At 32.8% G+C, this 16,727-nt stretch overlaps 3 protein-coding genes across 3 annotated transcripts; 2 read left to right on the top strand and 1 right to left on the bottom strand.

Moving 5' to 3' along the window:
* Positions 1-526: 526 nt before the first annotated feature.
* Positions 527-10,060, bottom strand: LOC125049671 (nonsense-mediated mRNA decay factor SMG8). The gene is made up of 13 exons (XM_047649077.1): positions 9,859-10,060; positions 9,485-9,780; positions 9,125-9,346; positions 8,803-9,052; positions 8,127-8,282; positions 7,560-7,634; positions 6,787-6,944; positions 5,587-5,790; positions 4,554-4,765; positions 4,033-4,249; positions 3,110-3,229; positions 2,073-2,283; positions 527-1,245 (listed from the first exon to the last, which is right to left on the bottom strand). The coding sequence occupies exons 1-13, from the start codon at positions 9,994-9,996 to the stop codon at positions 1,048-1,050; spliced, it is 2,457 nt and encodes an 818-aa protein (XP_047505033.1). The 5' UTR covers positions 9,997-10,060; the 3' UTR covers positions 527-1,047.
* A 271-nt stretch (positions 10,061-10,331) lies between these two features.
* LOC125049665 (peroxisomal membrane protein 11C-like) lies at positions 10,332-12,237 on the top strand. The gene is made up of 4 exons (XM_047649064.1): positions 10,332-10,694; positions 11,123-11,287; positions 11,589-11,776; positions 11,950-12,237. The coding sequence occupies exons 1-4, from the start codon at positions 10,635-10,637 to the stop codon at positions 12,224-12,226; spliced, it is 690 nt and encodes a 229-aa protein (XP_047505020.1). The 5' UTR covers positions 10,332-10,634; the 3' UTR covers positions 12,227-12,237.
* Positions 12,238-12,616: 379 nt separating this feature from the next.
* Positions 12,617-16,603, top strand: LOC125049666 (peroxisomal membrane protein 11C-like). The gene is made up of 5 exons (XM_047649065.1): positions 12,617-12,705; positions 13,090-13,248; positions 13,535-13,699; positions 15,425-15,609; positions 16,198-16,603. Exons 2-5 carry the CDS (start codon positions 13,192-13,194, stop codon positions 16,451-16,453), a joined length of 663 nt encoding a protein of 220 aa, XP_047505021.1. The 5' UTR covers positions 12,617-12,705; positions 13,090-13,191; the 3' UTR covers positions 16,454-16,603.
* Positions 16,604-16,727: the final 124 nt, after the last annotated feature.

Genomic DNA, 16,727 nt, shown 5'->3' with positions numbered 1-16,727 from the left:
CATGAAAGAGGTGGTAGCCCTGCCCACTTGCACGTAAGAGTCGTTGGTTGATATTTTTATTTGATTTAAAAAAAAATAGGAATTTCATTTTTAAATCTAAATTCATTTAATTCTTTTCTTAATTATATGAAATATAATAATTAAGTTCTACAACATTTTCGCGATTCTTTTGAAAAAAGAACGTCAAATGATTTCCCGCGTTTTTGTTTTCAGAAGTTGTCGCAAGAGAGCGCATGCGTGAAATGCGGGCAGTTATTTTCGAATGTCCAAATATTGATAAAATCTAATTATAACTTATTCGAGGCTTTAATTTAATATTAAATTGTATATTTTATGCAGTTTATTTCCGTGTGCTCTATTTTATTACCATGAAGTGAATTAATTGACCTACTTTTTAAAAGAGTACATTCTATCTTTAAATTATCATAGAGTAGCTTCTCTATGATAATTTACGATACAGTTTCCTTTTTATGATAATTTGTCGATGTCCATCTAAAGGAGAGTATAAGGATGTAATAAAAGACAATTTAAATATATTTTGTTTATTTTAAACAGAATTAACAAATATTCAGGCAGTTTTAAACACATGTCAGCGCTGGGCATACTTTAAGGGTTTTTTTTTGCACAAACCGTGCCAGAGCCATAAAGAGAAAAAAAGGGCTTTTACATTGGGTAATAAAAACATTATCATTTCTTTTATTTATTTATTCAGTTTACAGTGTGAGTTGTTAAAGATACACAATTATCACTATCTGTATCTTCGTGAGTTCATAGCGTTACAGAACATATAGCGTTATAGACATAATCGCGAATTTATTAAATTATTTGAATTACCGTGGGAAGTGAGGGAGTGGAAAAATTTAATAAATTCGCTTTAATAAAAATAATTTTTATATAATATGTCTGACTGATTTTTAAACTTTTGTTATGTAATAAGTGTTCACTTATATAAAAATTCATACTTAGTTTTAAAAATACAAAACTATCTTCTATACAAAGACTTCTTGTCCAACTGCAGACAGATACGACTTTTTTAAATGGTAAATTTTATTCTTGTAGTCCAAATAGTGGTGTAAGCATATAACCCATGTAACCAGCAGCATTCCTCGGCCTTGGCACTGGACCTCTCTCATCAGAATATATGTAGGGAAGGCGAAGTATCCAGTAGGCTGCGCTACTAAGCTTTATTGGTCCTTCGGATTCCGGTCTCGGAACGAATGTTGGCACACCGAGGGCCGGTTGTACCTGAGAATATATTTATTAAAGCAATTATTTAACGTAAAAAAGAGCGCACGATTAAATATCTGAGACATTATAATAATTGAAGAAGTTATGTTAGATTATGGTATATACAGATCTCAGGAAAAAAGATTTTGTGGCGGGGTTGTCAAGTTTTCAGTAGTAGGATACAAAACTACTAATTTGGTATACTCTTTATAATTTTGTTTTTATTTAAAGTTTGAGGGAAGGCACCAGGACTGCCCATATTTATTTATTAAGTTCTTAAACGAGATGTATGCTTAAAATATACAAGAAAATATATATATTTTTTTAATTTTACACATCAATTATTATTAGAACAAACAGCAAATTGTTTTTGCTGTTTGTTTTGCAAAACTAAACAGAAACTTAAATCATAAAGAGCGTGTGATGCATAAAATTACGGTAAGTAGGAAGATTGTTGTAATCAATATATTCATTAATGTTAGTAATCAAGCTGTAAGAGCGAGATAGCTAAAATTACCTAATATTTTTGTGTATTATGACAGTTTATAATACACACACATAATACAACTACACATACAGTTTAGCTATGCTCTGAGTGTGCCCGGTCAACGTAAACCTAATTTTATAAAGAAGGAATAAATAATCAAGGAAAAAGTTTTTCTTTATGTAACAGGGGGAAAACGGGTAGGAGGTTCAGCAGAGAGGAGAAGCATGGGCACACACTTAGCCAGAGGGCTCGCAAGTGCGTTGCCGTCTTAATAAGACATTTTAAAAATACATTATATCTATTAAAAATCATGGTGTAAATAGTCAGACAATGCTGAGTTTTATATGTTGAAACCGACCTTTGGTGACAGCGTGACGTGCACCGAGCTCTTCGGCGTGACGACGTGCAGCCGCATCAACTGCGCCAACATAGTGTTAGGGCGGCACACACAAGGGGCGTAAATGGGCATCTCGCTGGCTGCCAGACGAGCTCCTGCCGCCCCTGCCCCATCGCGACCCCACGAAACCCCCCCACCACTCATTACCGAGTCTGGGGAGGACATCATGAATCTAAATGTGATAAAAAAATTTATCACATATCATTTTTCGAAACTATTTGAGAGATATAGACGTGATGGGAAATGTAAAGAGTATGCTTCGTAAAGATAGAATGAACTGAATGGACGTCAAAGCGATACTGGTTTACGATATTTTATCCTTTCTTATTTATCTATTTTGTGATATTTGCATAAAATAAAAGTAGAGGTATACTCTAAACACTTTTTATGCAAAATGTATGATCTTTTTACGAACCCATCTGACTAGAACAGCGAACAGAGTTTTAAAGAATTCGGAATGAATATTCTTACAATTCCATTTTTTGCTACTAACAACTTGGCAATTAGACATTTTGGAAATTAAACAATAAAATTTCAATTGAGGTATTTCTCGATAAAGATTTTAAGCTATATATTTTTTAAATAAAATAAATAAATCAATGGCGCTACAACCTTTTTAGGTCTGGGCCTCAGGTATCTGTATCTCTTTCATGATAATTTTTTAATCTAATAGGCAAGTAGATGATCAGCCTCCTGTACACACGCCGTCGACTTTTTGGGTCTAAGGCAAGCCGGTTTCCTCACGATGTTTTCCTTCACCGTTCGAGCGAATGTTAAATGCGCACATAGAGAGAAAGTCTATTGGTGCACAGCCGGGCATCGAACCTACGACCTCAAGGATGAGAGTCGCACGTTGCAGCTACTAGGCCAAACACTGCTTTTTTATTTTTTAAAAGCACATATTAAAAATATATTAGTTCGAAGGACCAAAAATGTAAAGTACGTTAACAATGTAAGGTGCAAACGCTTTTGTTAATTTCAAATAAATATAAACTAACCTATGACCTCTTGGACATTCGTATTCAAAGCCAATAAATATTTTCACTGTTAGGTTATGTTGGGAGCCGCCTTTCCCACGACCACGAGACGAGGTGCGCCAGATATTTGCATGCTCCATTCTGGAATAGTGTTAATATTATTTATAAATAACAATTTTAACGAACGTACAACCTTCCTTGAAAAAAAAAATACTTTCAGTCTTGGCCAAATATTAGATATTATAATAATAATAAAAAGCAATCAATTCTCTTTTGTTTTAAAAAAAAGTCATTTAAAGAAAAAACTTTTTGACCGGATTGAAGTTATGTATTATTATAAATTTACAACCATTTAACATAATTTTAAATTTATCCGACGTTTCGCGTGCTTTACAGCGTGCGTGGTCACGGTGACGTGTCAGTCAGTTTTTTCTTTAAATATCAATCAAAGACAATAAAAAGTCATTTGTTTGCCTAATCTATTATATGAATACCTTAAGCGTACGAGCAAGTATTACAAACATTCAGCCGGGGAACGAACCAACAACTACAATAGTCGCACGCTGAGGTCACTAGGCTCATATTATTTTTAGAACTATCTTTCTATTCGTGATTCGATCGATTCTATCATAAATACTATTTGTTAGTAAAATATCGATAATGACTACACATTCTGCATCTTACGTCAGAGCTTACGGTGAATGTAAGTAACCGACTAGTATGGATTCGAAGGACCAAAAAGGCTTAGACAAAATCGTCGATCAATGTAAAATTATCAAAGAAAAGCAATATTCGGTTATTATTATTAAATCACACAGATTTGTGACATATATTTCTCGAATGTGTGAATACAATTTTGTAATTTATCTCCTCAATGCAAAGAAAATATATGATAAAATATATTTTTATATAAGAAATATCGTGGATTTATTTCGTTCACTCACCGCACGGCACAATCCCATGGGAGCAAATAATTCGTATGAGGCAGGAATCCAGGCTGCAAATGCTCCGGCAACCCGAGGCTGTGCGAATATAGGGACGATAGGCCGAGACACACCAGCGACCAGCTCGAAAAGGCGGGCAACAAGCCAGCGGGACTATTTGTATGTAACATACCAGGGAGGTATTCCGTCGTCGATGGCTGGCGGCTTATTACTTTCGCTGGAATTGTGAAATAGATTTTTAGTCAGAAATACCTAAAGTTTGAAAGTCAGTGTTGATAGCAACCAGTGTTTTTTTCGTCGCTTAATTGTTAACCAAATAATCTTTCCTTAAATCTATACTTTAGTATATTAAAACCCGTGACCATGATGTCAAGGTCACGTACAAGTTTACGCATGGTCACAGTTTATTTGATACATCAGAATTGTTTTAATAATAAAAGTCAAAATACTGTTAACTTTTGTCACTAGTAACAATGCGTGTTATTTAATTATTTTTACATTCATTTATATATAACCTTTACCTGAAACAGTTTCACCTCTAACAGGCATTACATTCAGTGCATCACCGCTGCAAGCCGGTTCATCATCATCGTCTTCTTTCGCTGACCCGGGAGACAGTTCGTCAGGAGACCAGCCTTCTGAGCGTTGATCAACATCTGGAGAATCCCCTGAGCCATCACATCTTTCAGCCCGTTCTGGTGCCTCTTCTATAACACCCTTGACAGACGCTGCCCTGAAAGAATTGCCTTATGAAATCATAACACGTAAAATCTGGTGTCTAGATTTTGTTTTACATATTAAAGTCTTTTCAAGAAACTTATTATTATGTTTACTTTCAGAATTTGGTAAACAATATTGGTATACTAATTTCTTAGTTTTGCAATATTAAATTAATCATTGGAAATTGTATTAATTAAATACCTCAATTAATTTAAATTTTGATTTAGTTAATATTAAATATAAGAACTAGCCCACTGATGTATTTCCGAATTAATTCGACTTAGGGTTCTTCAAGAAAAGAGCGTACCAATTCTTAAATGGCCGGCAACGTACTTGCGAGCCCTCTGGCAATGTTAGTGTCTCTGGGCGGCGGTATCGCTTAACATCAGGTGAGGTCGATTATCTTTATATATAGAATTCTTCTGTGAGTGTGTATGTCACTGAACTTCTCTCAAACGACTGGACCGATTTTGATGAAATTTTTTTTGTGTGTGTTCAAGGGGATCTGGGAATGGTTTAGATTCACAAATCAGCCCGCCAGATGGCGCTGCAGTCGGTACTTTCATACTTTGCTTTACTAATCGCTTGAAATATCATGCAGGACAACGTCTGTCGGGTCCACTAGTAAAAAATAAAATCTCACTGTTATATAAAAAACACTGAAAAAAGCTATATACATTTTATTTCTTTATTTATTTGCTTATTTTAATTTTGTATTTTTTAAATCTATTATCATATACTTAACAAACCGATAAAAATTACTTACCTTTACAGTGTCGTGAGATAATTATCACAGTGAAGAACCAAAATCACCCAATAAGAAAATCAACATACCTAAAACTGGGTGTGGAAGGTTGAAAGACGGGAAATTCTATACCCTGAAGGGTATTACAGACTCCACATTCTTCAGCGGCGTGGCTGTAGAAGGTGAAGTTAGCAGCTTTCACCGTATAAGGGTCGTCCCGTGAACATTTGCTTCGACCACAATTACACACGCTTATGTAACGAACGCCGGATGAGTGGTCTTTGGTACCGTCACTGGAAATTTAAAAAGGAACGTCTAAACAACGGATTTTATGTTAAATACTGTGGTTTTAAAAGATACATCTTAACAAAAAGTATACACGGATGTGGATGCCATGATGCAACACGATGTATTTAAAAAAATTTTATTTTAGTGTGATGGCGTAAAAATCATGCTGTAATCACCTTCCCAGAAGTTTTAAGTTCACAAAAGAGAGAAGTTACGTGAATTACAATTTCCTTTACCAGAATTATGGCTCATAAGTAATATTATATTGACTTAATCTTCTACAATACAGTGTAAACTCTTTATAACGAATTTCAAAGGTCCGAGCATTTTTTTTCGTTATAGAGAGTTTCGTTGTGGTGGCTGTTTATGACCTCAGTTGTCTTAGAAATTTCGGCACCTCAATTGGTTATTTTTGTAAGCTGATTATAAAAACAATTACACTTAAGTATGTTGTTTATATCTAAATATGAAAATATTTCTTCGGAATAGAGAATTGCTGTTGCGTTATAAAGTGAGTTTTTCATTATAACGAATGCCGTTATAAAGAATTGACACTGTACTAGTAAATAGCTTAAACTAAGGTAATCTTCATTAACAGTCTTAGTGTTCTGTAATGTTTTGACACTATGTTCGTGTAATGTAATGTTTTTAAGGTGATTAAATTTTTAAAGGCAAGAAGACTATTGACTGATTTAGTGAGAAACTTTAAACCTTTCTGTCAAGATTTCTAGTGGGTACCTAATCTGTGCTGCCATTATGGGAAAAGCAACACGAGCGTCTTTAACGCTCAATAGGGTAGCTATTTTACAATAAGAATACTTATGATAAATAAAAGTAGTGATTTCTAATACTGGCTGAGTGTTAAATAAATATTGTAAGTGAAAACATTTAGCGTTAATTTTGCGTCTGTGGAGTACACTTTATGACAATCGTCCCAAAATATATATTTCATAGCTAATCTGTAACACAGATTGCACAAACGACAAAACAAATATACTCACTGGTCAGGGTTAATACAGGGATGGGAAGTTAGCGAGGGTGCTTCACAAAGACGCCGCGTCTTCCAAGTTGCGGCACATGCAGCCCTAAGCCTTGATCGTGCTCCTCCCGCTAATGGCCCTCGGGCCATTGCTTCTACCACCCCCAAGGCTATATTTACCTGTATTCATACAATGTTAATGTTACAAGGGAAATTTTTCACGTCGAATTTTAATTGGTAATATTTTGATAATCTAACTGCGATTTCAGTCATGTTTATAGTGAAAAGCTATTGTTTACGCGTCTATTTCTGACAGTTCTACTTTCTCTTGCGAACGCATATCGAGTCGTGGTCCAGCATTGGATTACTGACAGCCGTCGCACTCATTCAAATCTTTATTTTTATATTACAACATTTGCGTGGTGTCAAACTGGGTCCAATCCTCGTCCAGAATTTGGGTTTGGGCTTTTGCGATTAAGTGCGTTATTGGCTGAAGTTCAGCGTTATTAGCTAAAGAACAGGGGAAAACTGTTCAGCGGCTGAACAGTTTTCCCCTGTTCTAATATTCTTTTATTCTCGCAATACCGTCCTCTTATTCACCCACTAGATATATTAACTTTTATAAATCAAAAAACTATAATGTAGTGAAATGTTTTGTTTACGTTATATTTGGAAAATCAATTTTATTATATTTAATGAAATGCTTAGATTTAGATTGATATTAATTCTTATATTACTAAAAAAATAACAAGGACTTTCTATATATAAATAAAGTGCATTTATCTTAATAAAAACCTTGTGGTTGTGATGTTGACTCGAATAGTGTGATGGTAGACCTTCAGCATAGGATGCTTGGGCTATCGGTAACACCTGAAAAAACAAAAAACACTGTTTAGTTCTAAATACTGAATATTTTTCCTGGAGTTTTATATTGAAAACTAGCTGCCCCCGCGAACTTTGTTTCTCCTTAATATGATTTTCCTTCCTTGCCTTCCTTTTTAGTTAATACCAACATGGAACATTTGGCTATGCTACCCCAGAAACTGTTTGGTTTTACGGAATGAAATTTTTTTAGGTTTTTCTGTAAATTTTTCTCTATATAAACCTCAGAGTTTCAGTCGAAAGTTTTTGATTAATAAATTAAAAGTAGGGCTTGATCGTAGAGGGGTGAAAATTAAGGGTTGTATGTAAGCTGTATCATAAAAAAATAAAAACAAATGTATGTCTAAAAAATTAAAATTTACCATTAACCTTTAGGGGGATGAAAAATAGTTATTTTCAAAAATCGTGTGAGCCAATCCGGAGGAGTTTTAATTACAAACACAGTGACACGACAATTTAATTTTTAATTTTATTTCGTACCTTAGCACATCTTGCTTTAGAGAACCTAACGTCAGTAGCCAACGCGTCGAAGAGGGCGTCTCCATTGTCCTGGTCATCACTAAGTGTTGGGGATTCCTTCATATAAATAGGAATTAAAGCTTGAGCACGTGTTCTCCATGACTTGGCGCTTGGTAACTGGAATGAATGACAAAGCAATTAGCACAATAAAAAAATAAACTTTGTGATTATTTCATTATACTTTAATTCCTTACTGAAAAGTTTAGTTTTTGTATGTTGATTTGCTAAGAATATCAATAAAACACAATATTTACTGAATGCTATAACTTTCTAACACATCAAAAAATATATTATTTGGATGAAAAGTTGCTATTATATCTATAAACATGATTGATATCTTGATGTCAAATATAACATTGTCCATGTATTTCACACTAAGATATGGAAAGTCATTTGGCACAATTATTATTTTAAATAAAGACAAAGGTATTAGTTTTACTTTGCAGTAGCTCACGAAATATTCATCACCTCTGTGGCTTAGCTTTTAATTTTTTTAGATGTAATCTCTATTTCTAGACATCAAGGGAGTTTAGTCAAAATTTGTCAGCACAAACTGTCATTTTCATACACGTCATTTAGTTTTTGACTTCCTACAGGCCTTGACATTGAGATTCAATTTGATAAAAGTCATACTCACTTCAAAAAAAGATGTACTCATTGCATATTTTCCAACATTATCATTAAATCCCTGTTCAAAAGCTACATCCAGATGCATTTGCAGGAACTGAGCGAATGTTTGTCGGCTGCTAGCTTCAGGTTGAATGCCAGAACACATCTGTACCAAACCACGAACCAGAGTACTCATGTCTCGTGCATTACCAGTACCTTCTTCAGTACTTATATAAACAAATTCCTCATTTTTTGGTATGGCAAATGAAGACTTCACACTGAAATAAAAATTCATTATTGATTTTTGAACATACTTAATATCCTGTAGTGTTTATAAAAAAGATATTTACCATACATTAGTAATAACCCTTGACTTTCTTAAAATAAAATAGATTTGATCCTCAATGGCATGTTCTAGTCTCTTAAGAGCCATTGGGTTTTTCCTTAAAGGTGTTGGTGCTCGACGAAAGTGGAATAAAAGACGTGGGCAACAGAATCTACCTCGTGCTTCCCATGCGTCTGACACCCCAGCTTCTATTAAGGCAGTAGTTATTGGTCCTGTCAATTCATTTCTGGAAGTTCAAAGTAACTATAATTATGCTATACCTTTATATTAAGGAAGTTGATTGTTGTAGGTAATACATATAGGTTCAATTAAATTATATTGTTATTTTAAAAATTCTCTGAATTTTAACTAGACATTCACTTACCTATAAGCATCAATAGCCTTGAACAATTGCAAATATCCCACATCAAAGACTGGTGTTGGTGAAGACAAGATTACTATATGACACAGATGAAAAAGAAGAGCAAACGCTTTGCATGACTCTATAGCCAGCTCACCAGATGCAACAAGCCAGTGAGCTGCATCTGCATCCTTCACAGTACTGTTAGAGTTCTCGCTTAGGTTATTGGCGAGTTCGCAAAGCCGGTTAGTATCGAAGTAAGTAACTGCATGTAGATATAGGACACTTTGCCTCTCATCCCAAAGGCATTGGATACCATTCTGCAAATATCAGTTTCCAAGTGTAAGAGAGATAAGTAAGAAATATGATTATTTTTATAAATATATCATCAAAGTTACCTGTGAAAAAAGCTCTGAAGGAACTAATGGTGTTGCTTTGTTTGGATAACGATATGGGGACTTTCCTATTACCCCTACAACAACTATGCGATCTTTATTGGAGAATTCTGGAATATCATTAATTGAAAATTCTTTCATTTTTTCAATATTTACATTTCACGATTTGTTTTCACTAATCAGTAATCACTTTGCTTTTAGATTTTGACAGATATCATATTTGACAATACTTTGTATGGGTAATGGGATATTATATATTGACAATTATTATGTCAACCTAGGTTTCTACTGTCAGTGTCTATTAATATATGAATTATGCATGAAACAAAAAAAATATACCTATCACAAATAAATAATTATATATCGCCAAAGATCGCTGTCAATGTCAATGAGCAGCTGTTTAAGTTTGTTGACAAATCGCAAGAGTATCAAGTTTGTGCAGAACTTCACAATTGTTGTGAAATTTTTAGGTAACGTCAACTTTTTGAATTCGTTTGGATTCAAATTGATTTTAACTAATGAAAAGTAACTTAGCGCGAATTTAATGTCAATCGATTAGGACCAAGTGTAATTGTTACAGTATGGAATCACGTTGACAATAATTATTATTATATAACTACTAGTCAAAATCGCCTTTCTAATTCAAACGTCAAGGTTCATCCACATTCCACGCTATCTTAGTTGTGATAATGAATTTGCGAAGTCGATCGTGTTTATAAAAGTAACATAGTTCGTGTTTTATGTTATTGATAACGTATCAGTAAAAAAACGCTGTAGAAATGTCTACTGTAGTAGATGATATTTGTGAACTTTTGGACAGTTACAATGGAAGGGACAAGGTAAAGTATGCGGAAAACCAGATAATAACCTTGATATTTGCGTAATTAAATAGGAAATCGTAAAGCCATTAGCCATAACTTCACATTCACACGTGAATTAGTATTCATATTTTGACATAAATTAATCTAAAATAAATTTATATTTTATTATAGTTTTTAAAGATACTTATGAAAAATGTCTTTATAAATTTTAATCTATCTTTCTATAATTATGATCTATGTATTATATTAAAATTACATATATTTTAGTAATAATTATGTTTTAAATTATATTTTTCATCAAATAATAATTTGAATTCATAAGCATGATTCCAACTTCTTAATTCAATTATGTATAAATGAAAATTGATTCCTATTATTGAGACATTTTACTTCTGTTATGCAAATACATTTTACAATGGTGGAATTAAGTGTTTTATTATTTTTAGGTTGTCCGTCTCGCATGTTATACTTTTAAATTGTATGGTTGCCTAATAGGAGAAAAGCCATGGCAGGCAGCTGGCTCACGACTTTCCAATGCAAGAATGATGCTCAGGCTCTTTGATGACATTCCAATGATCAGGCATACATATAATTATGGATTAGGAAAACATGTGAGTAACTTGAATAGATATAACTTTTTTGCAAGAACTAGTTATTTATTAGGTCAAAATCTTATTTATCTAAATTCAAAATAGGTAACTTTTTATTTCTAGTTATAAAAAGACTCCATTATCTAAAAACTCTTACTAAGTTAAGGTTTAAAATGTGCTTTCTAAAATAATTTTTTTTTATCAATTAAGGCTTTTTTAGACAATATACACTTCGGGTAGTTTTACGTACCTACTTATATAGTAATCAATATAATAGGCTAAAATATTTTTTTTTAATAATATAACAATATGTTCCTTTTAGGAGTCATCCAAAGTAGCTGCAACATTGGGGGTGTTAGCTAATATGGTTGATCAAGTGTTCTTGCCAGTTGAGAAAGCTTGCTGGTTACATGAACTTGGCATATTGAAGTTGTCTACGGAAACGGCTGACAAACTTGAGGTGTTCAGCACAGCACTGTGGGCTGCTAGCCTTTATATATCATTAATACAGTATGTATGAGCATGATAGAAAATCATATTAAATTACTATATATATATATGGAAATTAATAGACAAGAACATAAGCAAATAAAATTAAATTCAGTCAATAAAATATATTTTTTAAAATATCAAAATGCACTTTTAAGTATTTCATCCTATTCTCAATTCAATGTATTTTTCAGAACTATCCAATCAGTACAACACTTATGGTGGAGCAAAGATTGTCTAGAAAAATCAGAAGGTGGCAGTGATGTTAAACAAAAGCTAGATATACGGCTTGTGCTACAAATGGTTACAGCTAGCAAGCTATGTTTAGATATTACACACGCAGTCAGTTGTCTTCCATCAGGGTGTCTATGGGGGGAGAAAATTGGTGCCACTAAAATAGCAGCAATAGCGACTACCTCATCTGTTATAGGTATTGCAATGTACTTTGCAAAGAAACGGTTATTAAAGTAATTGATACTTGCCACAATTTTTTTAATGTCAAATTATGAAATGAATTCTGTCCATATTTGTACCTTAAGTTCTTATTACAAAAAAACTTCTAATATGAATATTATTAGACTTCTTTCATGTTTTATATTATAGGTAGGAATTACCGTGGCGTATGCCATAACTTCATAATATAATAATACTTTTTGAATTAATGCATTTAATAATACCAATATAATTATATTACACAAAGAGTTTAAAAAACAACCCCTAAAGGTAAAATCGCAGAATTACAGGTGAATAAAAACCCATTGTTTAATTTATAAATAGAACTCGATTAAACTGACTTTGCATATTCAGTTTATTAGTTTTTTTGTACGTGTGATACCGAAAACGGGTTTTTATTTCGTTATCACCTTATTTGATAACATTATAATTTAATTAATATTTTAGTGGTACCTGTCTCAATGACGTTAAAGTACGCTCAATAATCAACACTTGATGTAAGTTTTGGAGTAAAAATGCATTCATACATTTAAAACTGAAAAAAAAAGAAAAATATTTTGATGATTTTATCTAATTTTCTATTTTTTTTAACGAACTATTTTGTGTATATGTATTTCGCCATCATGTAACATACCTTATTGTTCAATTGTTACCAATAAACTAGCTTCGTACAATTTAATTTGTATCAATGGGAGTATTCTATTAACAATTGACGTACAAAACTTACCTCAGGATATTACTAAGCATTTTCTATATAGAATATTTTCCTGTAAAATATGTTCCTCAATTAATATACAATAATTTGTGTATAGTTCAATATATGATTTGTTCAAAGCGTGTTTTTCTTTAAAATTATTTTACGAACTGAAAATTCTCATCAGGAAGGATTTTCGGTTTATCGTACTGTTATCTAATCAATAAAATAGTTGATAGAAAAATTGAATTTATTACGACACACTATATTATAATAACAGTGAATAGGAATGGAGATTGTGGACGAGTTTTGCGATTTGTTGCAGTCACATGCTAATCGAGATAAGGTAAGACGATTTTTCAAATTTCTTATTTATATTAGTCAATGATATTTATATTAAATCTCGAATGATAAATGATCCTTATTGTAAGTAGGTTTTAATTAAAACCTAAGCTTTTGCAGTAATTTGAGGATCTAGAAACAATACTAAAATTATTAAAACATATTTTTATTACTACCTAAAGTATAATTTCTTTTTTTATTTATTAACGTTCGTGAATATCCATACATCGGCCAATAGATATTCACGATTTTAGGCTTTCTAAACTGTGTTAAAATAATTATGATAATAGGTAGTAGCTCTTACAAGCTACATCCTAAAGCTATGGGGCACCACGTCGAATCGTCAAGAATTATTGACTGCAAGCACTCGCTTTGCTGCTACCAGAGCTACGCTGCGGCTTTTTGACGATGCAGGCGCTCTGAAAGTTCTTTACACGTATGGACTTGGGAAACACGTAAGTAGGCGTTTGATGCAGCTTTTTGTATAACTATGCGTTAAAAAAAAATTATATACGTACACTATGCCGATATATCTTACCGCCCAAAATTCGATGACATGTGTTCGATGTTAAAGGATTATACTTGAATTGCTAATATAAAGATGAGGCCAAGATCACAGTGGGGTTGTACACTTGTTTTTTTTAGAAATCTGGCACCTTTTTCCTTTGGAACTTGTCGGAAATATATTATTTTATTCCATGCTGCATATTTGTGCCTGCTCACTTAGTTCCGCTTCCGTTAATAATGAAAGTTTTTTAACCTTAGATTTAGTTCCGTAATTAGATTCCGCATACATGTTATAATTAATCTTTTGTTAAAGATAAAAAAATATAAATTGTAATAGTTTAGGGTTATTTTATGTAGCGCATTAATAATTCAAGAGTAATCTATGCCAATAGAACACAAGAACAGTAAGCTACCGTTAAATAAATTTAATCTTATCAAACGTTTCTTAATTTGTCATGTTTATCTCCTACAGATTCTATAGTTTTAGGTGTTATATTTTATTTATACTATTATGTTTAAAAAAAACATATATTTGATAGGTATATATAGTACAAGTAGTACTAGAATTATCTTTAATATATTTAGGTCAAGTTTGTTCGACCACTTATAATTCAACAACGGTTGGACCGATTTTCATGGCTTTTGATTGGTATTTGTCTCCGTTCCGTAACTATTGACTATTAATTTAACGGAAAAAAACTCCTAATTGTAAATATTCATGCATTTCTTAACTGTCAAACGTCTTTATTAATATCCCGACGATGAGGTAAAGTCTACCCTCAAATTAAAGATCGTATTGAAATAAACGTAGCAAACCAACCAGGCTGCAGAAGATAAACCACTCAATATATGGAAATTGTATTCGTTTTACAAGAAACTCCCAAGCGAAATTAGAGAATTATAACTTTCATAAATTTGACGATTATTTAAATGATCCTAATCCAAGGATTAGGATCATTTCAAGAGATTGATTTGCTCCAGTTCAAACAATTTGTATGACTCAAAACTTGGCGTTTAAAAAGTGTGGCGGATAGTTTCTTGCCAGTTCTTATAGCCCGCTCTACAACCTTGACTTGCGACCTGGTAGTAAATGTAAATTTAGAATCCATTTAACATCTTTTCTGTTGACGTTCATAAGTGTTCTTGGTTACCCATATGAATAAAGTTATTTTGAGTTCGAGTTGGATTGAATCGACAAGATATTACCACAATATTCGGATGGTGACGGATTTTAGATTTAAAAATTGTAGAATGATGTCAAATGAAAAAGCATATTTTTAAATATTTATGCGCTTCAGACGCTCATTTATTTTTGAGGTAATTGGTTTAAATTGTCGTGAACTTAATATTTGTTTTGTATTCTTTTTTGTAATACAATATTACTTTCATAAAATCATAAATTAAATTCAGCTAATCTGTAACACAACTTTATATATATTTTATATATAAAGTATATTATATTTTTCAATAATGCCTCGGCCAGGCTCATTTTTTATGTTGGATTGGATATTACTTCTGTGAATTATGCTTAACAGGTGTAGTATTGTCGACAATAAAGAAAAAACATCACAATGATAATCCCTGAGTAATATTGACTATATTTATTTTCAAACGTTAAAAAAAATCGTTTCTCATATCTTTAAAACGTTTTTCATATCTTTTAATTATTTCAGGAGGGTCCATGGTGGGGTGCTTTAGGTGTCACGAACAGCGTGTTCACACTCACCTTCCTTCAGGCTGAGAAACTTCAATGGCTCTTGGACACGGGTGTGCTGAAAGTCAATGACGAAATTGCCTACAAGATACGGACAGCGCACAAGTTGTTCTGGTCTTTGAGTGCGTTCTTAGGTTTTATAAGGTAAGTTTTAAGATATAAACAGAACATGGGTTTGACGAAAACGCCTACGTACAAACGTCGTCATGAAATATACGAAAATTCGTACTGTTATGGTTCAGGTTGCGACATCAGCACTACGGATATTGAGAGAGTTAAAAAATATTTCGTACTTAATAGTTGATGTCATTATAATAAAATAGAAATATAATACAAATGAATACTTCAAATTCAAAATTATCTAGTCATTTAGGTAACACAATGTACACTTATGAACGTCTGAAGAATGTTTATTACTCGTAAATGCTAAATGCTTCTAATTTTCAATTACTGCCAGTTCTCAAATCAAGGGCGTAGAACGGACGAACGGAACTGGCAATAAACTCTCCGCAACTCTTTTTAATCGCCAAGGTTTTTGTTTCACAAAATGTTTGTAAGGAGCTGCAACCATTTCACCATGTTCCACAAAATAAATAATAAACATAATTAAAAAAAAAATACAATATTCATGCCCGTTAACATAACCTACGAATAATTCATTTGAAATTTGAAAGGCTTCATTCATTTATACTTTACCGTATTTCCAAAATAAACATTTTAAATTCATTTCAGATCAATTCGCACTGTTCATCTCTCAGCGCAACAATTAAAGGAAAAAGCCACTAAATGCGCACCAGCTCGCTTCACACAAGCAACCCTTACCAGCACAAAGTATTTCCTGGACATCATACACCTGGTCAACTGGCTCCCCAAGGGCTGGCTCTGGGGCAGCTCTATAAAGACCACGCATGCTGCAGCCATAGCTACTACATCGGGGATTCTTGGTCTGGTTATGCATTATCATGGGAAACGGTTACTTCCACAGTAATCTCAAGATTTTAAGCCAACGTTTAAATGGACTTCTTTAGCAGAAATCGTAATATTTATTAAATGTAATATAAAAATAAATTCTATCATCATATTTAGATACATTGTCACAATGTCTGTTCCCACACTCCTCCGAAACGGCTAGACCGATTCTTATGAAATTTTTTATGCATATTCAGTAAGTCTTAGAATCTGCTACTATCTATCTTTCAAACCCCTAAGTGATAAGGGGTGTCCACCCCAAAATTTTTATTTTTTAGACATTTTTTTTTTGT

This window comes from Pieris napi, chromosome 5 (assembly GCF_905475465.1).
Source record: "Pieris napi chromosome 5, ilPieNapi1.2, whole genome shotgun sequence".
In the NCBI taxonomy this organism is placed as follows: domain Eukaryota; kingdom Metazoa; phylum Arthropoda; class Insecta; order Lepidoptera; family Pieridae; genus Pieris; species Pieris napi.
Note: the sequence above shows the minus strand (reverse complement) of the source record. Positions and strands in the feature narration are given on the sequence as shown.